Source organism: Acanthamoeba castellanii, assembly GCF_000313135.1.
Source record: "Acanthamoeba castellanii str. Neff unplaced genomic scaffold scf7180000084775, whole genome shotgun sequence".
Lineage (NCBI taxonomy): Eukaryota > Discosea > Longamoebia > Acanthamoebidae > Acanthamoeba > Acanthamoeba castellanii.
In genome coordinates this window covers 48,017-70,534 of record NW_004457271.1, presented here as the reverse complement: position 1 = coordinate 70,534, position 22,518 = coordinate 48,017, and the positions used below count along the sequence as shown (strand labels likewise).

Below are 22,518 nucleotides of genomic sequence, written 5' to 3'. Positions count from 1 at the left end.
TGTGACGAAACGAGAACCGTCAGCGGTTCATGTTCATTCGCACCGGATGGATGCATCGGGGGTAGAAAGATATGGTAGAAAGCAGAGGAAGAGGTGGACCACACGCACCTGGTTGGCTTCGATGTACTCGAGGTTCTCGCCTTCGAGGGTGCTAAACTCGGGCCGCTTGCTCATGGGCTGATAGTTGGACGCGATGAAGTGACGGCAGAACCCTGTTTTCGAGTTGATGACATCAAAACAGGCACAGTGGTTCGCGGGCAGCCGACAACAACCACGACGATGGCGAGAAGCCACTTCTCTTTGAAGAGGTGCGTGTGCGTACCAACGAGCTGGTCGGCGTTGTGCTGCTCGGCAAGGTGAAGCAGGCCCACCACGTCGATGTCGGCCTTCTCGATACCGTCGCTGGTGGCGGTCTCGACCTCCTTGGTGATGTAGAGCTCGCACAGGGTGACCAGTCGCGGCAGCCCTGTGTACGTTTATGAGCCTCATTGCAACACGACACACACGACACGCACGACACACACAACACGCAACACATATCACGCAACGGGTAAGTACCGAAGCGGTTGGCGAGGATGAGAATGCCGACGGAGTCTCCACTCTCGCAGATGGGCGAGTGGTCCGTGTAGAGGAATTCCAGGAAGGCCAGGAAGCTCTCCAGCGACGTGTCTCCGATAGGGATCGTCTGAACGTGTGTTTGCAAACAGCGCAACAGGTGTCACTTTGCGTGCGTGCGTGCGTGCGTGCGTGCGTGCGTGCGTGCGTGCGTGCGTGCGTGCGGTGTACTCGAGGGAGTCTTCGACAAAGAGACCGGAGAACATGGCGGCGAGCACCTTGCAGCGGCCCATCAAGATGGCCTTGTGCGCGTGGATGCGCTTCCCTTCGACTTCGAACGCCACGTCGGAGAAGAGGGGCCGGTTGAGGAAGAGCTGCTTGGCCACCGCCCCCGCCTCGTCGTTCAGCCACGTCCCGATCGACGGGTTGAGAAACTCGCTGTCGTCCATCACGTTGCGGCAGATTGTCGCCAGGTGCTCGAGCCCGAACAGCTCCGCCGCCGCCAGCAGGTCCTGCACCCCGTCCCTGCGCACATCACACGTTAGTTGCGCAGCGCAAGCGGGTGGTCGAAGGGGTTAAGAAGAGGGCAAAGCTGTACAGCTTGTCGCGGATGGTGGCGATGCCGGTGTAGAAGAACTCGAGCACCCTGGCAAAGACGGCGTGGCTGACGCGCTTGCTGATCCCGATCGTGTAGGCGACGCCCTCCTCCCCACCACCAGACGTACGGCCGCGGTGGATGGAGGAGAAGCCGGGGATCTGGCCGGCATTGATCTGACGGTGGAGAGGCGGCACCGAAGGGTCGGCGTCGGCCCTGTGCTGCGTCTCCGTCTCTTCCTCTTCCTCTTCGCTTTCGCTTTCGCTCTGCTCCTCGGCAACGGCCGGAGCCGAGTGAGGCTTGGGCTGCTTGGCTGCAGTGGCGCCGGCCTTGCTGCCGCTGCCGCCCTGTTTCTGGGCGTCGAGGTAGTCTTTGATCTGGGACCGGACTAGGTGGTTGGGGATCAGGGCCTTGTTCTCCAGCTCGGCACCGGTGATCGGCGCGGTCGAGTGCGTCTGCAGCCATTCGGCAATGCTCGTTCGCTCGTACGTGTGACCGTCGCACGTCAGCACCGGGTCCTTCTGCACTCGCGTGGCACCAGTTAGTGTGTGCGCTGTGTGCGGTCGCGTATGGTGTGGTGTGTGGTGTGTGGTGTGTGGTGTGTGGTGTGTGGTGTGTGGTGTGTGGTGTGTGGTGTGTGGTGTGTGGTGTGTGGTGTGTGGTGTGTGGTGTGTGTGTGTGTGTGTGCGCGCATGCGCGCGCGCTGTGTGCGGTCGCGTGTGGTGTGGGTAACTGTTGGGTGTGACGTGCCATGATTTCCTGGGTGATGGGGCACAGGAAATGCTCGGGCACTTCCGACTCCTCCCCGCCATCGGCTTCCTTGGACTCCTCTTCGCCTTTCGTGTCCGCGACTTCAACCTTCGCCTCCTCCTCCTCCTCTTTCTTCTTCTCCTTCTTGTTCTTCTTCGTCTTCTTCTTCTGCTGCTGCTGCTTGTCGTCGGCGCCCTTTCCCTTCTTCTTCGCGCTGGTGCTGCTCTTGGATTTGCTTGCGGCCTTGTTGCTCTGGCTCTGGCTCTGCTTGGCCTTGGCCTTGACCGTCGCAGCTGCCGCCGCTGTCGTAGCCTCGGCCGATTGCGCTCCGTCGGCGCCAAAGATGCGGCGGAAGAGGAGCGAGTTGGCCGCAAGCACCACCCCTGTGCGCCTTGACGGCCCTCTCCTCCACCACGAACTATTCCCACATAAACCTCAAACAAGTTCAGTCCCCCCGCTCGTCGACTCGTCAGGGCCAAAAAGATGCGGGGCGCCGCGCACCTTGACGTCGGCTTCGGCCGACGACTCGAGGAGGCCCTTGAAATCGTCGGCGAACGTCGACGTCTGGATATTGGTCCACGGCGCGTGCGTAGGCTTCGGCAACACCTGTGTGCGTGTGCGTGTGCGTGTGCGTGTGCGTGTGCGTGTGCGTGTGCGTGTGTGCGTGTGTGGTGATATGTTAAGGCTTCAGCTGAAGCTTGGTGCAGCCACACAGAGTGGGGAGGTACCGGAGGGATGAGTGCGGGCTTGGCGTCGTAGGCGCTCTTGCCGCCCTTGCCGCGACCCTTGGACTTCTTGCCCTTGTAGGAGCTCGCACGTTCTCCGCCCATGGCCACCCGCATGATCACGTCGAACGCGTTCTTGAGGCCCGCCTGGGTCAACGCGCTCGTCTCGACGTAGTGGGCCGCCCCGATCTGCGTCACCACGGATGTACGTCCAAAGGAGGTGGTTAGTACCACGAGCCCCGATCCAGTACTTACTTATCAGAGCACTCGCACCTGCTTGGCCATGGCGGCTCCCTCGTCGTAGGTGATCGGGTGCTGGCCTCGGTCCCTCAACCGAGAACTGGCGGGGAGGCAACAACAAAGTTGATCAGCTTTTATGAATAAAACAAATAAAAAAAAGGGGTCGCCCGCGCACATGATTGAATCGTCGTCGCGTAGGTCCACCTTGTTGGCGCACAACACTACGGGCACTTCAGGGCAGTGGTGCCTGGGTGGGTGCACACGCACCACACGCACCACACACGCACACACACACACACACACACGTCGTCGTCGTCGTCGTCGTCGTCGTCAGTTTACGAGAGCAAGGCTGGTGCTGGTGAGTAGGACGCGTACGAGATCTCGGCGATCCACTTGCTCTTGACGTTCTCCAGCGAGGTCGGGCTGGCGACCGAGAAGCACAGAACGAACACGTCGGTCTGCGGGTAGCTCAGCGGCCGCAGCCGATCGTAGTCCTCCTGCCCCGCCGTGTCCCTGTTGGCGTTCGTGCCACCGGGGGTTAGCTGGGGAGAGCACCACAAACGCAGGGCCACACCCCCGGGAGAGCGTGACGTGGCGTGGCGCGTACCAGAGGCCCAGGTTCACCGGCCTCCCATCAACCATCACATTCGCGCTGATGTCGAGACACACGCACACATACGGACGTGAGTCTGGTTCGGTCAAACAAAGGGGGAAGGCCATGCCACACGAGTAGAACTTACCTGTAGTTGTCAAAGACTGTGGGCACGTATTCGCCGGGAAAGCTGTTGGTCGTGTAGGATATCAACAGGCAGCTCTTACCCACCGCTCCGTCACCCACAACCTGCGCACGTGCAAAAAAAATCAAGACATAATTGAATTAATTGAAAAATTGGCTTGGTGGCATACATGAAAATAAGAAAGAGAGCTTGAAAAAAAAATATTTGAATTAATTCAACTAATAACTCTGGTGTCGTGGCTAGGATATCAGGGGCACGTACCACCGCTTTGATGTTCTGCATAGATGTGTACCACTCGCTAGCTCTTCCGTTACTCCTAGTTGCGCGACTCACTTGCCCACCGCGGCTTGGTTTTCTGGCGGCCGAAGAGGAGTTGCGGCGAACGTCAATACGCACCCCTTCGCCGAACACTGGTACACCGGGCCACTTTAACGTGGCAATCCACGTCAACACAAGAAAATCACAAAGAAAAGACGAAAGAAAATAATGCCAAGCCCAGCAAACGCAACATGGAGGAGGTTGCGGTCGCAGCCGCTACTGCAGGTGCGCCACAGCAGTACGATACCAAGACTGCGACGGGGTTTTGGGACGGGCAGGGCGCGGCATACGAGTCGCGCCCCTTCTACACGGAGACCGGCGGCTACTTCCGCTGGTGCCTCGACCTCGCCCTGCAGCACCTGGCGGCCACCGCCGCGTCGCGCATCGTCGACCTGGGCGCCGGCACCGGCAACTTCTCCCACGCCCTCCACACCGCCCTCCAGACACGCCACCCGGTCGTGTGCGTCGACCCGTCGGCCGGCCTCCTAGAGCTGGCTCGCGAGAGGCAGGGCCTGCGGCCCGTCGTCGCTGGCGCCTTCGAGTTCATCGTCAACCACGGAAATGAAGAAGAAGAGGAAGAACAGAACCAGTTCGATCGGGTGTTGATGAAGGAGATGGTGCACTTCATCTCTAAAGACCAGTGGCCCACCATGTGGCCCGCGCTCTACGCTCGACTGGCACCCGGCGGGCGCGTCGTGATCATGCTGCGCCCGCTGCGCACCGAGTTCCCGTTCTCGCGTGGCATGGTGGCCACCTGGGAGAAGCTGTGGGCCAGCCACGGCCTGGAGGAGGCCATCGAGGCCGCCGGCTTCGAGCTGCAGTCCTTCGAGGCCAAGTATCCGCTGTCGATGACCAAGCGCGAGTGGCTCACACTGCTGGCGTCGCGCTTCTGGTCCAACCTGGCCGAGGAGCACCTGTCGGCGGACCAGCTGGCGAGCGATCTCGAAGAGCTGCGGGCGAGCCTGCCCGAGGGCGAGCTCTCGTGGAACGACACCTTCACCATCCTCGTGTGCGTTAAACCTGACAAGTGAAGCTTGTGTTGTATATGTTTGCAACACAGTTAACATGTTGAATGTCCCGAACATATTTGTGTTTTTTTGTGTGTCACAAACAAAAAAACACAAGAAAATAAAATTGAATCAATAAAAACTAAAACACAAGAAAGGAAGAGAACGACACGCAAGAGAGCAGGTCGGCATCATGCTGAAGAAAGGGCGAGCGCGCTTCTTGGACAAATTCAAGTCCAAGAGCGGCACAAGCAAACCGCTGGAGGTCCCCGACGAAGAAAACCCAGAACGCTCCATGTACCTCCCCCCCTTTCAAGCTCTACTTTATAACATTATGCGGGCCGCTGAATTATAACAAGAAATAAAATAAATAATGGGTTATGTCCCTTTGCTTTTATCTTTTATTTTATAATATGATTTGATTTGATATTTATTATTTTTGATAACATGTTCCCTCACCACACTCCGCCCGGGGCTGCATGATGACCTGCAGGACGGAGGATGGAGAACTGACAGAGCACGACCTGCGCATCGGACGGACGGGCCTGCGTATCAACGGTGAGGCGGCCCGAGCGGTCCAGCTGGAGGTCAAGCCCGAGGACCTGGAGGACCTCGAGGTCACCCTCGGCTCCGGCGCCTCGTCCGTCGTGCGCAAGGTGCGCCACCGGCCCTCTGGCCTCGTTCTCGCCATGAAGGTCCGACCCACTCCTCACTTTTGCCCGCTTGCGTGGAAGTGGACGAGGTGTGCCCCTCCTTTTTCTTTCAGTCTGACCCGTGGGCGACACGGTGGTGGTCCTGTCCGTCAGGTGATCGGGCTCGACGTGACAGAAGAGGTGCGGAACAAGCTCTTTGTCGAACTGCGGACGTACCACTCGTCGTCGCACCCCTCCATCGTATCCTTCTATGGGGCCAGCTACGAGGTGCGTGTTTAGACTCTTACCAGATCGCCGGTGGAACCCCCTCTTGCTCACTCGCTCACTCGCTTTGGGCTGTTTCTCTGTTCGATCGACTGCAGGAGGGCAGCATACGCATACTGCTGGAGTACATGGACGGTTCGCTTGCGGACGTGATCAAAAACAGGCCGCTGCCGGAGAACATTCTGTCCAAAGTGACCGCTCAGGTTCGGTGTCTCTCCGCCCGAAGCTGGCTCCTGCATTGACTGAAGCAGAGACTGACACACACACACGCACACACGCACACACCACACACACACACACACACACACACACACACACACACACAACACACACCATACACCACCGTGCATAGATCCTCAGAGGACTTTCCTACTTGCACAAGGACCTGCACATTGTACATAGAGATATCAAGCCGGCCAACATTCTGTACGTTGCAGGGTGCCTCCTTCGTTTCACTGTCGCGATTCATCGTAAGGCGTCGCAAGACGGGCAGCTGGTTCTCATGTCGTCCGACCCACAGAATCAATAAGCGAGGGGAGGTCAAGGTTTCGGATTTTGGTGTGAGCACGCAACTGAAGGACACGCTCGGGCTGGCGGAGACATTCACCGGCACTGTAACATATATGGACGTACGCTCTCAGCCGCCACTTCCACTCCTGCTTGCGTGGCGAGTGCGAGTGCGAGGGTCGTGGCCTAACATGTCAGTGGCGGCTCTGCCTATCAGCCGGGACGCATCGCGGGTCAGCTTCACAGCAGTAACTCCGACGTGTGGTCGCTCGGGTTGACGATTATGGAGTGCGCCCTGGGCTACTACCCCTACCGACCACCAAGCAAAGAGAAAGAAGTACTCCGCTCCCACCTTGTTTCACCAACCACTCACCCACTCACTCATTCACCCATGCTTCTTCCCTTTACTAGGTGGTGCAGTTCTTCGACCTGTACGACGCCATAGTCAACCACGACCCACCCTCCCTGCCTGGCGATCAGTTCTCCAAAGAATTCTGCGACTTTGTTGCTGCCTGGTACGCCCGCCCTGGTGTCACCTCGCACTTCACTGAAGTTATGTAAGCTAGCTGACATTGGGGTCTCTTCAGCTTGTGCAAGAACGCCACAAAGCGACCCTTTGCCGCCGAACTGTTGGTGCGTTGATTGCTCTAGCGAAGGGATCACGGCGCGACTCCTTGACTGTGTGCCTGGCCTGACCATGCGATGTCTATGAACAGGACCATCCCTTCATCCATAAGTACGATCAGGATCCCGTGGACGTTGCCGAGTGGGTGCGCACCGCGCTGGCCGATCACATGGACGTGTAGTGCCTGCGGCCCGTTTGACAAAAATATTTATTTTATTTGTTCCGTGAATCCAAAAAAAATTGGATTTCTTCGAAGAAATTGACCAAACGAAAAAAGATTGGCATCTTCTGTTTTACAATTACCACGGCAGCGTAGCACACAGCGAAGAAGATGTCGGACGATCCCTACAAGTTTGATGAGGTGGATGGAGAGGGTGGCGAGACGGCGGCAGCCAAAAAGGGCAAAACGAGTCCGACGAAGCCGGCCGCGTCCTACACGAAGAAGTCGACTGGCACTACGCCGGCGGCCAAGCCGCGAGGCGGTCTGTCGCTGAGGAAGAACGCAGCCTCGACGAAGGCTGCCGAAGAGAAGAAGAAGGCGGCTGCCGCAGAAGCCGATGAAGAGAATGGTGAAGATGAGGGCGAAGGTGGAGAAGGCGAAGATGAGAAGAAGGGAAAGGGAGGCAAGAAGGGAGGAGCTGCGGCGGGCAAGGGCAAGGGAGCGGCCGGGAAGAAGGACAGTGGTGAGAAGGAGAAGAAGCCCGTCAAGGCGCCTACGTCGTGGAAGGAGGTCAAGGCCTTTGTCGCCGTGAAGGACGAAGACAAGGCCAAGGCCATCGCTGCCTCCATCGAAGCCCTTGGCGGCAAGGTGCCCATTCTTCCCATTTCCTCAATCACTCGAGCAACGTTTGCGCTACACGGACCTTCAGTGCGCTGACCATCCCTCGCGTCACCAGGTGCAAACCCGCTTCACTGGACCGACGACGCATCTCATCTTTGATGCCGGTAAGAAGGCACACTTCGACAAGGCCACCGAAGCCAAAGTGCCCACCGTGACGCCCGAATGGGTCACCCAGTTCGTAGCGCCAATTGCTTCTTTGCTCGCGATTAATCTCGAGATCAACTGACTGATCATCTTCGGCCTGCGCGCAACAGATGTGAGAAAGAGAAGAAGCTGCTGGCTGCCAACAAGTTCACTGCCGAGCTGGGTGGAGGCAAGGGCGGAGCCGCGGCCAAGGACAAGAAGGAAGCGGCTGGTGCCAAGGGCAAGCCGGCAGCGGCCAACGGCAAGGGAGCAGCTGCCAAGGCCAACGGCGGCGCGAAGGCGAAAAAGAATGAAGCCGACAAAAAGGAGAAGACGACGGCCGCCGCCGCCGCCAAGGGCAAGAAGGACGACAACGTCGAGCTGGATGACGAGGAGGTCACCACCGATGACGAGGGTCGATCCAAGAAGGCCGCCGAAGGTACCACCCCCAACGACTCTTTCTTGAGCCTTTGCTGCCGGGCTGAGGCAAACGCATCTGATGACTGACTCTCGCACTACATTGATTGCAACAGCCGACGAGAAGACGAAGAAGGATGAAACGAAGAAGGACGGAGAGGAGGAGACAAAGGCGGGCAACAAGCGCAAGGCGACAAAGCCGCCGACGGCGGCCGAGAAGCCCAGAAGAAGGGCAAGACGGCCGACAAGGAAGAGAAGGAAGACGGCGAGAAGAGGAAGAGGAAAAGGAGGAGGAGGAGGAAGAGAAGGGTGGTAAGGGCAACAAGAGGAAGCGCGCCGCGGCGGCCGACAAGGACAAGGAGGGCGGTAAGGGCGGCAAGAAGACGGCCGCCGCTGCCAAGAAGGGCGGAAAGCAGCAGCTGCCAAGGGAAAGAAGAAGGGCGACGACGAAGCCGACGAGGCGGAGGAGGAGGAGGGGGGCGACGAGGGCAAGAAGGGCGCGAAGGGCAAAGGCAAGAAGAAGGCCGACGCGTCCAAGAAGCCTCCCGCCAAGAAGCGGAAGACCTCCACCAAAGGCAAGGGCAAGAAGAAGGGTACGTGCAAGTACTTGCATAGATGAGGAGGTCGCCTGTTGTGTGTAGCTCACCTCTCGTTGTGCCTCCACCAGACGAAGATGGTGATGAAGAGCAGGAAGAAGAGGAGCTGGGTCCGAGAGAGTCAAAGGGCAAGGGCAAGGGCAAGAAGGGCGTCGAGCTCCCCTCGTACTTCATCGTCACGAGCTACCTGGACAAGGAGAAGCGCACCATGCTCGACGACATCGCCTCGCAGCTCAAGAGCGCCGAGATCATGTGGGAGGCCCAGGTCGACGAGGACGCCACCCACCTGGTGTGCGGCGGCAACAAGCGAACGGAGAAGGTGCTCCAGTCCCTGGCCAAGGGCATCTGGGTGCTCAAGTGGGACTGGGTCATCGAGTCCATGGAGGCCGGCAAGTGGCTCCCCGAGGACAAATTCGAAGCCCACGATTGGTTCCCCGGCGCCAAGACCGCTCGCCTCGCACGTGGTACCGCACCACCCTCTTCGACACGACACACGATGAATGACACGCCGGAGGCTAACACCGAACATGCGTGCACACACGACACACAGCCCAGAATAAGGACAAGGGTCTGCTGCTGAAGAAGAGGGTCATGATCCGCGGCGGCGTGCGGGTGCCGTTGCACTCGCTGGAGCGGGCGATCGAGCTGGCCGGCGGGCATGCGACCGAGTCCTACCTCGAGGCCGACTACTGCATCGTGGGCAAAGATGCCGTCTACGAGCCCTGGATGGAGAAGTTCACCAAGGACCCCAAGAAGAAGTCCGTGCCCATCGTTCAGGAAGACGTACGTCTCACCTCTCGCCTCAATCTCTGGTGTGTCGTGCGTCGTGTGTCGTGTATGTCGTGCGTGTCGTGTGTCGTGTCAGCTCGAGCGATTGTATGTCTCACGTGTTATGATCATCAGTGGCTCTTGGACAGTCTGAGGGATTACAAGCTGCTGCCGTTCACGGACTACGCGGTGCCGACCAGCCCGGCGGGAGATGAGCAGGAGGAGGTCAAGCCGCGCCAGAGGAAGCGCGCGCCCAAGAAGGCGGTGAACGATGACGACGAGGAGGAAGAGGAAGAAGGAGGAGAAGAAGAGAAAAAGGAGAAGAAGGCCAGCGCCGGCAAGAGCAAGGGCGCCGCCACGAAGAAGGCGACGACGGGCAGCAAGGCGAAGGGAGCCAAGAAGGAAGAGGGAGAGGAGGAAGAGGAGGATAAGATGGAAGAGGAGGAGGCAAAGGAGGAGAAGAAGCCCGACCTGAAGAAGAAGGAAGAAGCCAAGGAGAAGGAAGAAAGGGCAAGAAGGAAGAGCAGGACAAGAAGCAGAACAACGACGACGATGAAGGCAGCGAGCAGATGGACCTGGAGGAGAGCGCCGGCGCCGACAAGCAGAACGGCACCACCAACAACGCCGACAAGGAGGAGGGCAGCGATCTCGACCTCCTTGAGGAGTTGGTGTAAAACGAAGGTGTCAAGGTCACCTTCTTGTTGAGCAATTTGTAGAAAGTCTTTCCATTTCCATTTTATGTCGACTATATTTGTTGGTATTCGAGGAATGGAACGCGGGATTTCCGTTGCGTTTCGTCAACGAGCCGGGCAGAAAGCACGCAATTCCACACACACTCTGATATAACCTGCCGCCCCGCAGGCCATCTTGAATCGATCAACTCACCAACGAGTCTGTCAACACCCCACTCCGCTTCCACCCTCCACTAAGCAATACATCCAAGGTTCGTGTCGGTGGCTGAGGTCGCTTTGGCAGGAGAAATGGCGAGTTAATCAAGATGTTTTATAATTTGATGTGCAGATGACCAAGTACATGGTTGCAGTTGACGGCAGCGAGCACTCGAACAAGGCCTACGCCATCGCGGCCAAGTTGCTCACCAACAAGGACGAGGTGATCTTCGTGACCGTTGGGCAGAAGGGCAAGGGCGCTGCTGCGCAGGATCTGCTCGAGACATGGACGAAGAAGGCCGAGGCTGATGGCGTACGCCCTCTACTCACCTTGAACAAGATCATCTGAACCTACCAATTCTCCGTGCCTAATTCCATCTCCACAGTTCACTGCCAAGCCGCTCTTCCTCGAATCGGCCGATCCTCGTGACGCCATTTGCAACGCCGTCACGGAGCACGGCATCGACATTCTCGTTGTGGGCACCAGGGGTCTGGGTACCATTAAGAGGTACACCTTGCTCCCCTTCATCGCTCATCTCTGGAGCTTCCAGAATGGCCACTGACAGACAGAATCTGTCGCAGGATGCTGCTGGGCTCGGTGAGCAACTACTGCGTGCAGCACGCCTCGTGCGACGTGATCGTGGCCAAGTAAAGAGGACCGCCCACAACGCCTTCAACTCACCTCTCAACCCAGTTTTGCTCCTTCCTCGCATCTCGTAAATACACCCTCTACGTTGTCATCTTCTGCGTCACGTCGAGAACTGCTTTTTTATTCTTGGTGCTGCTCAAGATTGCAGTAGGCTTCGAGCTCGTCTTCATCCGCATGCCCCATCTACTCGACGCTTGCCACACGGGAAGCATCGCTCGCGGCCTCCTCCCGCCCTTCGTCGCGGCCAGCGTCTTCTTTGGCGAGCCAAGAACCTTCTCGCGCAACTCGAGGTTGAACTCGAACTCAAAGAAGTTGTAGAGCTCGCCCGAAGTGGTCTTCAGGTCGTAGCGCTGCGCCTTGGGGATCGGCACGTCGGCCTTGGTCAACTCCTCCCTGACGACCTCCTCCGCCTTGGCCAACTCCTACGACCAGGAGGAGAGTAGTCTCTGGACCAGCTCCTCGTGCTCCTCGGCCACCTTCACCTCCCGCTCAACTCCCACTCGGGGAACAGGGCCTGTGGTCGTCGAGCGGTGTCTCGTCCCCGTCCCCCGCCTGGCCCGCCGGCGCGGGCGAGGACTCGAAGAGGGGACCATCTCGAGGTAGACGGAGCAGTAGACGACGACGGACCCTTCCTCTTTCAGGATTGGTCCATGCTCTCGAAGTTTGGTGGCGATAGAGCGAACAAGCCCCGCGCAGCTGCCGCCCATCGAGCCTCGGACGCGACAGTGACCGTCGCGGATGGTGTACAGCACGCCGGTGCCGAACACAGTCTTTCCAAGTGGTTGGGGAAACGTGTGGACCAAAGAAGGTGCGGGCCTTCCCAGCAGAACCGAACCAGAAAAGCCGGCTACTTGAAGCCCCATACTTCGAGGCTTAGGCAGTCGAAGTCTATCGTATCGTCGCTCAGCGGTTCGTTTTCGAATGTCTGGTTCGCGCGGTGTGGGCGTTGTGTTGGTTGATGCCGTTCAGCATTCAGGTGAAGTGGGCCATGTGGGAGCAGGGGAACTGAACTCACCTTGCTCTTCTCACTGGTGCCGTGCCACAGCTCTTCGTCCACGCACAGCCCTTTACTGCAAGTGCACACACGCACACACACGCACACACCGCACCGCACCGCACACACCGCACACACGATTGCCGCACCGCGTTCAGCGTGACTGCGTGATAATATGGCATTGGTGGCCGTCAAGGCGCGGAACACGCACGCATCGCCAAACTTGATCCCCCTCATCGTGATCCGCACAAAGTGCTTGGCGTGGCCGGCCAACCAGGGCCACACCTTCACCTGTTGCGGCCGAGGCGAGAAGCGCAGCGTGTGAGTAAGAGCGGCGTTTGTTGCGCGGGGCCGGAGTCACAGCGCTCGAGAAGCAGAACTGAACGTACGTCGGGCACGAGGTTGAAGAGGAAGTCCTCCGGCGTGCCGTAATAATTCTCAAACTGGCGACACAGGCGCAGCCCTTCCGTCGAGAACGCGCCGAACACCTGCGCAGGCGCGCGCGCGCGTGTGTGTGGTGTGTGTGTGTGTGTTTGGTGTGTGTTAAGTGAAATCACAGTGACAGCCAGGGCACGACGCACCCTTCGGTTCTTGTCCCTAATCAGCAACACGGCCGGATGCACGTCGTCGCACTTTTCCAACAGCGACGACAAACTGAAAGCATTCGATGACGGCAAGTGTGAGCCCAATCCTCCCTGCAACTGCCCGTAGACGTGCGCGGTGGTGGTGGTGGTGGTGAGTACCTGAACCCGTGCTTGGTGGTGGAGAAGAGGAGCTTGGGGTCGCGAATGGAGAAGCGCGAGGGGATGATCGACCACAGGGCCTGGAACTGCACTTCGTCCATCAGCTCCGACGTCTCCGTGATGCTGGGCATCACCAGCGGCTGGTACAGCGGCTCACTGGTTCGCAAGAGAGAACATGACGTCAGCATTCCATGCATTCCTGAATGGGAGGGGTTGGGGGGACTTGCCTGACGCCGGCGAGCTTGGTCTTGTTGGCCTCGTCGAAGGCCGAGGTGTGCTTCTGCTGGAAGGAGAGCCCGAAGGCCGCCTTGAGCAGGCCGTCAGCGTCCACCATCTGCAGCGCCACCTGCTCGACCGTCGCCACGAACCCCGTTGCCGTGTCGCACCTGCCCCAAACCGTCAGCCTGGTGCAACGTGTGCGTGTGCGATGCTGCGTGTGCGGTCGTGTACCGGAGTAGAGCTCGTCGGCAGCCTTGGAGAATGGCGAGGCCGACTCGGTAGAGGACGTGACTGCCCTCCGCCAAATAACAATCGAATATGCGCAGCACGGTCTGACGTAGCCCCCCCGCCGCACAAATGAGTCGCAGGCGGGCCATAGACCACCCGAGTGGTGGTGAACGAGAGGAGTCATCACGTACGAGGAAGGGGAGAGAGCCCACAAACACGCGCTTGAACCACACGTCGGCGAAGTGCTCGGCCTCCACGCCCAGCACGTTCATGTCTGCACTCGCGAAGTCAACAATAGTGTAAATGTAGATCTCAAGGTTTACATGAATAGATGTGTGTGTGTGTGTGTGTGTGTGCTTTTTATAAGAAAGCAGGGCGCATACGGGCAGACACGTCGGGCAGGCACTTGGCGATGAGCGAGCGGAATGTGTGAAGGAAGAGCGTGAGCGTGCGGTTGGTCAAACAGAGATACCTGGACACGATGGCGGTCAATGACCAATGAACAAGGGTCGACGGTTGACGGACGAGCGAGAGTGCCAGGCAGCAGCAGCAGCGATTGGATGGTATACCAACGGTTGGCGCGGGACTGTTCGAGTATGAGGTGGGTCACAAGGTAGGCGTCGGCCTCCGAGAGGAACGTAAGCAGCACGCACACTGTTGCGGGTACGTGCGAGCGACATGTCAGACAGCAATCACACAAACGCCAGCGCGCGCGCACACACACACAGCGCACCCAAGTCAGGAATGGCAGGCACATAGTCGATGTCGGGGTATTCCTGTTCACACCATTACCGCCACGCCCACCACCGTTCGTGAGGAGGCAACGACGGAGTGAAGGCGTGATTGGGAGCAGATTGGCGGTTCCACTCGTACCATGGTGAGAGCCCAGAGCAAGCGGGCGGCGGCGGTCAGACCGTGCGTTGTAAGGTAGTGCTCGCCGGGGCGAAGCTCGCCACCAAAGGCCGGCACCTGGTAGAACCTGGCTCGTGCCACCACCCAACACCACCACCCGGGCAGGCGTGGTGAGCGGTGTGTGCGGCGTGTGCGGGGTGTGCGGTGTGCGGTGTGCGGTGTGTGCGGTGTGGGGTACCGGGTGGGGAGACGGTTGCCGAACACGCGTTCGAGGACGTCGGCGTAGTAGTTGGGATAGGCCCGCTCGAACTCGACGCACCCCACCGCCGTGCGCCACACCTGCGCGCGCTTGGAATCCGGCACGCCCTTCCGGATGTCGCTTCGCAGGCCCTGCACGCACTTGTTTCTGGCGCGGCAGCACCGGCCCACCAACTCATCGTTGAGTCCACGACCCGCCATCGTGTTTGGAATTCCGACAAGGTGGAGGTGGCGGTGGCGATGGCGACGGCGTGGTACCTGTCGGCGGGAATGGTGGTGGACGACCACTGGGAGATGAGCTTGGCCTTGGCGCTCGACAGGAAGCTCTGTCCCTTCTTCAGCTTGGCGTAGGCCTGCTCGTCCCTCAACGACTCCACATTCTTCAGCCTGGTGGTGCCACCACCGCCACTCACGGTGACAATCAGCATTTCCCCCACTACACGCACGATTTCTACAGAGAAGCGTACTCGCGGGCGGAGAGCTTGGTGAGCTCAAACTCCTCCTCGATGTACTTGTCGACCTCGGCCGCGGAGGCGTGGGCGGTGCGCGGGCTCGGCTGCTGCGACTGTACAGGCTGCTTGTCGATCGTCACCCACGGCTCGCTGCCGCCGCCGCTCACCTCCGCGTCTTCGGCTGTTGTAGCGGCCGCCGCTGTTGCGTTGTCGCTCTGGTCCTGGTGGGCGCCGTCGGCAGAGGTCGTTGCCGGTGTCGGTCGTTCGATGAGCGACCACGGGCTCGTGCTGCGCTGGGGCGCGCTCACCGGCTGCGGCGCACGTTCGGTGCTCTCCAGGAATGGCACCGACTGCACGATAATTATTAACATTATTAATAATATTTAAAATAATAATAATAATTATTATTATATTCAAATAATAAATAAAATTTGCTGCAAATATATGTAATAAATTGGATTGTTGGGTGGTACGTTGAAGGAGAGCGAGTCGGTGGTGAAGGTCCACGTCTGGTCGAGCCCATCGTCGGCCAGCCTCACCTCTTCCTCCTTCTCGAATGCCTCCTCGGCCTGTTGTTGCTCCTCCGCCACCTGTTGTTCTGCTTCTGCCTCGGTGCACTCGGCCTCCTTGTTGGTTGGCTCTGCTGCTTCTGGCTGCTGCTGCTGCGAAGGGAGAGGGTGGGAGAGGCGCCACCGAAGATGGAGCGAAGGAGGCGGGGCGCTGGCCGCCGCTTGTAGGCGCTGCACCAGCTCACGACGCTCGTCCTCGCTCATCATCACGAATCCCCAGGGCGACAGGTTCGTTGCTGCTGTTGACGATGATGGTGCGGCTGCAGAACCCACCGATGTGGCGGCACCGTGGCTCCTTTCCTCATCCACTTCCTCGAACTCGTCGATGAAATCGTCCACAGCATCGCGCAAGCCACCAAATCTGAATTTGCTATCATCCTCCATCTTCCCTTCCCCTCTTATGTGCAAGCGTGGTCAGGTTTTCTGTACAGCCTGGCTCTTGTTCGATGGAATAACTGTGTAGATGGAGGAGAGATGGAATCTTCGAGTGAAAAAGTCGATCTTGTCTCTGGTGCGAAGTAAGCAGAGCGCTACACCGCCTTTTCGAGGGTGCCCCTGTTCATAAGGACCGCGAGGCAACAACAACGTTATGGTCACGTTGTGGTGATGAAGGTTGGTTGTTTGTTTGCCAAATGTTTGGTGAGGTTGGTTGTCGTGTGTGAGCACATCTATGGCGGGGAGACCGCTCTCTGTCTCCCTTGTCCTTGTTCATCTCTTCTCCTCGGCCCACTCCGCCGGACCCGTCTGCTCCCCGCGCTCCTCGTCGTCCCCCCGGACCACCTGCAGCGGCAGTCGATCGCAATATACGTTGGTATGGTATCGTATGGTATGGTTGGTTGGTTGCTTCGACTTAGGCGTCGGCCTTCTCTTCTTCGAGGGATTCGACCTTGACGGCCTCCAAGGCAGCCAGTCGCTTCTGCTCCTTGATGGTGTACTCCTGGTAGCTGTAGGCGCAGATGCCCATGAATGCCACCACGCAACCCATTCCATTGTAGGCCGTGATCTGCATTGAAGAGAAAGATGAAGATGATGAGTTGGTGTCCAGGTCTGCAGCGTGTGCGGTCGCAGTGAAGAGATATCGGTCTATACCTCGTTCTGGAAGATGATAACGGACAGGAGGATGACGATGACCACCTTGAGGTTACCGAACACGGTGAAGGTGAGGGCCGACGTCGACTTGATGGCGAAGAACACGCTCAGGTCTGTTGGCAAACGGAGGTGAGTGTCTGAGTGCACACGCGCGCGAGACCGATAAATACGAATGGCGCGGAGCAGCACGTACTGAGAAGGAAAGCGACAAAGCCAGAGAGGAACAGGAGCAGGACGATCTCGTGCGCGCTGACGTCCACGTAGGAACGGTTCATCACGTCTTCGGCTTCGAAGTAGTCTGCACGTCATTGAGAAAGGGGAAAATTTAGTGTGAGGAAGTGCGCACGTATGGTGGAGATGGGCCGGAGTGTGCGTACAGGCAAAGGGCAGGTTGACCAGGAACGCAAGCGGAGCCTGAGCGTGCCACGGTGGCCCGAGAGCGTGCGCGGTCAGCAACGGAATGGGAATTGAAGCGAGTGAGGCGGGCGTGAGCGTGTACCATGTAGTACAAAAGGTTGACTGAGTCCAAACGGTATTGACCCGTGAGCAGAACAGAGGACAGCACGCTCTGCACGGCTGTTGTGCACACAATAGGAAGTTGTGATTATATCAGTGAGCAGCCAGCTGCAGACCAACGAACATCATGAGCGCGACCGGTACCAGTGGTGAGACACGCGACGAGCGCGCAGGTGAAACCGATCATCTCAAAGTTGACTTCGGTAGCGGTGGCCATCGCCACGCCGCCCACCACGGGGACCAGCGCCAGGTAGGTGCCCCGGGGGAAAGTCCTGTACCGTACCGCGGAATGGCAATTAGGCACTGCGCACTGTGTGAGCGAGTGAAGAGCGACACTAGGACACGTACATCCCCAGTCCAAACACTTGAAGCAACACAGTGAACGCTGGCACCGCAGACTATGTTGATTGAAAGGAGAGAGAGAGAGAGAGAGGAAGAGTTGAGCTTTGTGGGTAACCACCATACACGGGTGCAGAGCGAGCGATCCACGGAGTGGGCGTGGTGCATGTGGTGGTGGTGGTGAACGTACCTTGATGGTTTGCATGAAGGAAACCGGAATGAATCGCAAGCTGATGTTGCCGAGGATGATATTAACAAAGAAAATAAGCCTGCGCACGGGGGAAGGGAACACATGACACCAAAAAGAAGGTGAGGAGGTAAGCCAGCGACTTGAGTGTCTCTGTGTGGTGGGAGAGAAGAGGGTGAAGAAGCAGTACGCGAGAGGAAAGACGTTGGTGAGACAGTTGGCCAGAGGAATCTGCACGAAGGGCACCGCCTTGAACACCTGCAGGTGCCGGCATGATGAAGGCCATCACCACACGACCACGAAGAGCCAGTGAGCGAGAAGACACGTGGAACTGTATGTGCTATTGAAGCGTGTGTCGACTTCGTACACGCAGAGTGAGCCAGGCTCCGACGCTACACACCAGCATGTGCACCTGCGCAGGGAAGCACCACCATCACCGTGAGTCCCTCTCCGTGTGCATGTTCATGTGCGTGCGTGCGGGGCTACGTACTCCGGTGAGGGTGAGCGGGTAGGCGAATTGGAGGATTTGGAAAATCCATTTGTTGGCAATGACTGTGAAGATGTTGGTGACCCACCACAGCAGGATCGACACCACCGCCGCTTGTCCAGCGCTCATCTCTGGCATTAATCCCATTTTTGCGTGTTTAACCTGTAGAGATCCCTTCTTCCTTATTCTGTAACATGTGGAATCGTTAGCATGTGTGAATGTGATTTATGAATTGTGAATTAGGAATGGTACCTATCTATCTCAGATAATCGAGAATTGCAATAAGGTGCACTAATGTAGTGTTTGCGTCGTCGACTGGAGGGGGAGTACAACCGCGAGCCCGGAGTGGTGGTGTGCGAGTTGGACCTGTCTGTTGTGTTTGGCACTTGGCGCCACGCAACACACGAGGCCCACAAGAAAGCGCGCGTTCAAGAAAGAAGAGCTTGGAAAAGGAAAAGCAGACGAAAATGAAGCGTGATGCATTGACCAGGTGGTGCTTGGTTCAAGGGTAGTGGGAAGCAAACGAAACTGATACGAGACACACCACGCAAAGTCAGCTTGTAGCCTTGCCTGGTACCTGACCACCAACCCACCAACTACAACTCACAACTTAGGCCGCGAGGACCGGGTGTCGTGTCCAAGCCTTGTGGCGCTGCCGGGTTTGAGTTGGGATGAGACGACTACGGCCGGTTGGCTTGCGACGTCAACCGGCCCAACAGCCACCGGAGACCACGTCTCGTCTCTGTGGTTGGTGACATTCGCGATTGTGTCAGAACGGCAACACGGCGCGAAGAGTGGCGAAGGCGTACCGCATGGACGGTTCCAGCATTTCGATGTACATCATGTACCTGCCAGCTGTGTTGAGGCGGTAGGTCACCTCGTGGAAGCCGTCCCGTAGGTCTCTCACGTCGGCTTCCCCGACGCGGTCACTGGAGAGAAGGCGGCGATGGGGTTAGTCGCCTTGCAACCAGTAAATGGAAGGAAGCGGCAAGCAGGGCACACCCGAACTCGTCTTGGAAGTGCACTCGGAAGAGGTCGCCTCCCTCACCGCGAATGTTACCGTAGTAGTCCCTGCGGGACGGTCAGTGAAAGCGAGAGTCGCGCCGAGCAAGAGGGCAGAGATGAGGTGGAGGAGGGTACTTGGCGATGATCTCGAACGTGTTCACTGCTCGGGAGATGCCCCTGCTCGCAGCTGCACCTCTGATCTCGCATTTGGCGGCGAAGGTCTCTTCTGCGTGCGGTAGTGAGAAAACAGCAAATACATGACTCACGCAAGTGGTATTAGCTGGACCGTACCTTCGGCTTCCACCCTCACAAGGAACGGACTGCCGGGGACTTGGAATCCGTTGACCGTGACCCGCAACATGTACTCGCCGGCCAGGTTGGTCGCGTACCGCGCCTCGTACAGTCCCTCTCCCTGCACCGGCGAGAGAGAATGGAAGACTCAATGTAGACGCTCTGTTGCACGTTGATGGTGCATCGCGTACCTTGTGGAGGACATCGACGATCACGTTGAGTGGACCAGAAAAGTATGCGTGAACGACATCATCTTCATTGGCCCTCGCGTTGCCGAACTCATCCCTGGACGAGAGCCAGTCAATGGGGAGAAGTGCTGGTGACTGAGAGTCCGATACGAGTACCTGGCCTGCACGGTGAACGTGGCCGGGAGTCCGGCCATGGCAAGGTAGAGCCCGGGACCCTGGACCAGTGAAGCCAAAGGGTCGGTTGGACCCGCTCTGCCCATCACCGTGAACGGGCTGGAGAAAGGGAATGAATGTTGCGTGTGGAGTGGGCCAATGTAGTAAGTGTCGCTACGACCTTTGATCCAATAGGATGCCTTGGTGGTAGACGGAGATGTTGTACAGCGCAGCTCTGGAGACGCGGTAAAGCAGAGTGTAGGTTCCGTTCTTATGGTCCACGATGGCCGATTTATCCACATCGGGGCCTGTCGGATTGAGTGAGTAAGTCACGGGACTGCAGAGAAGTGGGCGAAGAAAAGAGGTGTGGCATACCGTCCACGTGCATGGTGAATTGTTCGCCTCCTGTCGTCATCGGCTGGCCGTGAATGTCTATGGCCTGGACGTGGACAGGCATCTGCTGGCCTGCGTAGGGTTTTCGCACAAGGTGAGTAACGCCCCCAAGCGAGCTGAGTGTAAGGAGGCACCTGCTGGAGCCACCCCGCTCGTCCCACGCCCGTAGACATACGTCCGCTCTGGCGAAAGCTCAGCCTTTGTGCCGTTGAAGCAATGCGTATCCGTCACGGTCACCCGGAGGAAGTTGTTCGGTGTATTGGCCATGCAAAAGTCCTGTGGTGCGTTGAATCGCATCAGGCCACTGTGTGCACGGTCCGTGTTTCATTCTTTGGCGTACCTGGTGCCGCGCATACACGGCTCGAATGGTGAGGCCCATGATCGGAGTATCCTTACACTCCTGGCGTAAAGCAAGTACCGTAAGACCTAGTTCACAAGAAATCATCGCTCAACTGCGCTCTCTGCGCGATGTACCCCATAGAGCGACTTGCAGAAAGACGAGCAGATTCGCATGCCTTGCTCTTCGTTGATGGTGTCATACGGGTCCAGGAAGTGAGGTCGGTGGGGGCTGCACTCGTAGCCACACCACAGGTCCTCAAACAAAGCCTGGCAATTGGGCTTGTGCTGGCCGGGAGGGGGTGACGAGGTCATTTGACTGCCGTCGACACAAGGGTGAACAACGGGCATACCTTGAAGAGGGGGTTGATCGCCTTGGCCATCCACTGGTCAACTGACCGATCCTTGTCAGCGGTGCAGCAAGCCTTCTCGTTGTACCACTTGCATCTCTTCAGCTGCGGCTCGGGCTGAGTTCAAGTACAAAGACTTTAGCGAGTCAAGTGACCGAGGCAAGATTCTGTGACAAGAAAGCGAACCCGTTGTGCACGTCGGTTGGTCTTGGGAACAAGGCACTTGTTGTGGTCGACAATCGTGGTGTACGTAGGGCTGTTGCTTACGTGCTGACCTTCTAGCAGCACCGATATCTTGTATCGACCTGGAATCCGCTCTCAAGCATTAGTGTCGTTGCACGGCACGCAGAGAAGACTGTCAGGTTACCCACCCGGGTCGCTGAGAACAAACGAAACCGAGTAGAGGCCATTGGACATGTCGGTCTGCTCTACATCGATGCTCACTCCCTCCGGAATCTGCTGCACCCTGGCCATAAAGTGGTCACCTCCGTCGCGCACCTCTTCGCCTTGTGCGTCCACCGCCTGCCAGCCATCGCTAACACGTCAACGAGGGAGAGGCCACGATACAGCAAAAGGTGGGACAGACCTGAATGAAGAAGCTCCACCGTCCGGCAAAGTCTGCTGTCAGACCTTGGCCATAGGCGAACGACGTCTTTGCGCTCGCCGTAGTCGGCCGTCCGTTGAAGCACAGGTGCTTGTGGCCGTCCCTGTGTGTTATAGATTCGCGAAAGCGAGTCTCCATTAGAGGTCCACACCTCTATGGGCATTCGTGGTGAAAAGACACGAACCCAGACTTGGTAGGAATGTCCTCAACCACAACGATCTCGACGTCAGATGGCGCCATCGACTTGCAGAACTCTTCTGCAGCGGTGGACGAATGTTCAGAGTCCCAGGTCATCGCAGCATCCCATGTTGGTCCGGCCTCCGCCTCTTCAACCTCTCTCATTCCTTCGTCACTGCACGCAGCGTACAGGCGATCGCAGAAGGAGGAGCACAGCCTGTAGGTGTAAGGCATCTGCGGCGATGCCGCCAGCTTGAGTTTAGAGCTGGACTGCATGGGATTGGTCTTCTCGACGAAGTCTGCCTGCGCTGGCGAGCACAACAGACCGCATCGCATGATGTGGAGAAGCGAGAGGCACTCGCCGTTGGTGCCGTCCTGCCCGCCACGCTTCTGCGAGACGTAGAGCCAACGGATGAGGTCGTTTGTGTCGCGGTGATCGCAGCACGCATTGTCCGCATACGACGAACATGTCGTGATGGGCGGTTGTGGCTGCACAAGTAGGTGCACGCGTCAGCCTAGCAGGGCACTGGAGAGGGTAGCCCGGGGGGCGGGGCACCTTGTGCGGTGCCTCTTCGTTTTGGTAGGGGCACTGCAGCGGTTCCAATGTCCCTGTCGCAGCGCTGCCGCTACTCAGTACCAATGCGAGCAGCACGAGCAGTGGAGCCCACCGTGACCCCATCACCCGCCCCAAACCACACTGACACTGATGTCTTGGCGTTCTTTCTCTGTGAAGGGTGGCGGGCTTTTTCCGGACAGGACAAGAACGAAAACACGCGAAAAGGGCGTAGCGCAGTTTGAAAGGAGCAAATTTTGGGGTATTTCGTGCCAACG

At 58.1% G+C, this 22,518-nt stretch overlaps 7 protein-coding genes and 1 pseudogene across 7 annotated transcripts in view; 3 read left to right on the top strand and 5 right to left on the bottom strand.

Annotated features, from left to right (window-relative positions):
• Window positions 1-3,884, bottom strand: part of ACA1_399930 (Ras subfamily protein) — a gene marked incomplete at both ends in the record, with an annotated part of 3,977 nt that extends 93 nt beyond the window's left edge. Inside the window, 14 exons of the mRNA XM_004333908.1 lie at window positions 109-212; window positions 323-466; window positions 559-685; window positions 834-1,080; window positions 1,154-1,671; window positions 1,943-2,226; window positions 2,279-2,318; window positions 2,402-2,506; window positions 2,629-2,814; window positions 2,899-2,965; window positions 3,041-3,112; window positions 3,241-3,378; window positions 3,606-3,706; window positions 3,864-3,884. Coding sequence (XP_004333956.1) covers window positions 109-212; window positions 323-466; window positions 559-685; window positions 834-1,080; window positions 1,154-1,671; window positions 1,943-2,226; window positions 2,279-2,318; window positions 2,402-2,506; window positions 2,629-2,814; window positions 2,899-2,965; window positions 3,041-3,112; window positions 3,241-3,378; window positions 3,606-3,706; window positions 3,864-3,884 — 2,154 coding nt within the window. The remainder of the gene's footprint in view (window positions 1-108; window positions 213-322; window positions 467-558; window positions 686-833; window positions 1,081-1,153; window positions 1,672-1,942; window positions 2,227-2,278; window positions 2,319-2,401; window positions 2,507-2,628; window positions 2,815-2,898; window positions 2,966-3,040; window positions 3,113-3,240; window positions 3,379-3,605; window positions 3,707-3,863) is intronic.
• Window positions 3,885-5,120: 1,236 nt separating this feature from the next.
• ACA1_399920 (MAP kinseERK kinase) lies at window positions 5,121-7,157 on the top strand (the record flags this gene model as incomplete). Its single annotated transcript, XM_004333907.1, has 10 exons — window positions 5,121-5,224; window positions 5,421-5,583; window positions 5,734-5,847; window positions 5,943-6,047; window positions 6,197-6,270; window positions 6,365-6,473; window positions 6,569-6,688; window positions 6,772-6,866; window positions 6,939-6,984; window positions 7,068-7,157. The coding sequence occupies 10 exons, from the start codon at window positions 5,121-5,123 to the stop codon at window positions 7,155-7,157; spliced, it is 1,020 nt and encodes a 339-aa protein (XP_004333955.1).
• A 150-nt stretch (window positions 7,158-7,307) lies between these two features.
• On the top strand, window positions 7,308-10,426 carry ACA1_399910 (annotated as a pseudogene).
• A 315-nt stretch (window positions 10,427-10,741) lies between these two features.
• On the top strand, window positions 10,742-11,260 carry ACA1_399900 (universal stress domain containing protein; the record flags this gene model as incomplete). The annotated part of the gene is made up of 3 exons (XM_004333906.1): window positions 10,742-10,921; window positions 10,995-11,116; window positions 11,191-11,260. The coding sequence occupies 3 exons, from the start codon at window positions 10,742-10,744 to the stop codon at window positions 11,258-11,260; spliced, it is 372 nt and encodes a 123-aa protein (XP_004333954.1).
• Window positions 11,261-11,337: 77 nt separating this feature from the next.
• On the bottom strand, window positions 11,338-11,850 carry ACA1_399890 (uncharacterized protein; the record flags this gene model as incomplete). Its single annotated transcript, XM_004333905.1, has 2 exons — window positions 11,338-11,679; window positions 11,710-11,850. 2 exons carry the CDS (start codon window positions 11,848-11,850, stop codon window positions 11,338-11,340), a joined length of 483 nt encoding a protein of 160 aa, XP_004333953.1.
• A 254-nt stretch (window positions 11,851-12,104) lies between these two features.
• ACA1_399880 (TBC domain containing protein) lies at window positions 12,105-15,956 on the bottom strand (the record flags this gene model as incomplete). The annotated part of the gene is made up of 18 exons (XM_004333904.1): window positions 12,105-12,182; window positions 12,273-12,327; window positions 12,463-12,542; window positions 12,641-12,739; window positions 12,833-12,905; window positions 12,995-13,134; window positions 13,218-13,380; window positions 13,445-13,545; window positions 13,633-13,715; window positions 13,967-14,095; window positions 14,175-14,217; window positions 14,315-14,420; window positions 14,532-14,699; window positions 14,810-14,938; window positions 15,019-15,353; window positions 15,477-15,665; window positions 15,750-15,808; window positions 15,860-15,956. The coding sequence occupies 18 exons, from the start codon at window positions 15,954-15,956 to the stop codon at window positions 12,105-12,107; spliced, it is 2,127 nt and encodes a 708-aa protein (XP_004333952.1).
• Window positions 15,957-16,422: 466 nt separating this feature from the next.
• ACA1_399870 (integral membrane protein duf6 domain containing protein) lies at window positions 16,423-18,319 on the bottom strand (the record flags this gene model as incomplete). The annotated part of the gene is made up of 10 exons (XM_004333903.1): window positions 16,423-16,575; window positions 16,662-16,774; window positions 16,855-16,959; window positions 17,039-17,075; window positions 17,161-17,237; window positions 17,322-17,449; window positions 17,526-17,575; window positions 17,707-17,785; window positions 17,894-17,961; window positions 18,194-18,319. The coding sequence occupies 10 exons, from the start codon at window positions 18,317-18,319 to the stop codon at window positions 16,423-16,425; spliced, it is 936 nt and encodes a 311-aa protein (XP_004333951.1).
• Window positions 18,320-18,959: 640 nt separating this feature from the next.
• ACA1_399860 (Filamin repeat domain containing protein) lies at window positions 18,960-22,366 on the bottom strand (the record flags this gene model as incomplete). The annotated part of the gene is made up of 17 exons (XM_004333902.1): window positions 18,960-19,119; window positions 19,193-19,261; window positions 19,331-19,421; window positions 19,487-19,607; window positions 19,678-19,771; window positions 19,831-19,947; window positions 20,009-20,135; window positions 20,203-20,292; window positions 20,355-20,496; window positions 20,561-20,620; window positions 20,695-20,844; window positions 20,910-21,023; window positions 21,093-21,211; window positions 21,278-21,428; window positions 21,493-21,613; window positions 21,695-22,176; window positions 22,244-22,366. The coding sequence occupies 17 exons, from the start codon at window positions 22,364-22,366 to the stop codon at window positions 18,960-18,962; spliced, it is 2,331 nt and encodes a 776-aa protein (XP_004333950.1).
• Between the last annotated feature and the right edge of the window lie 152 nt (window positions 22,367-22,518).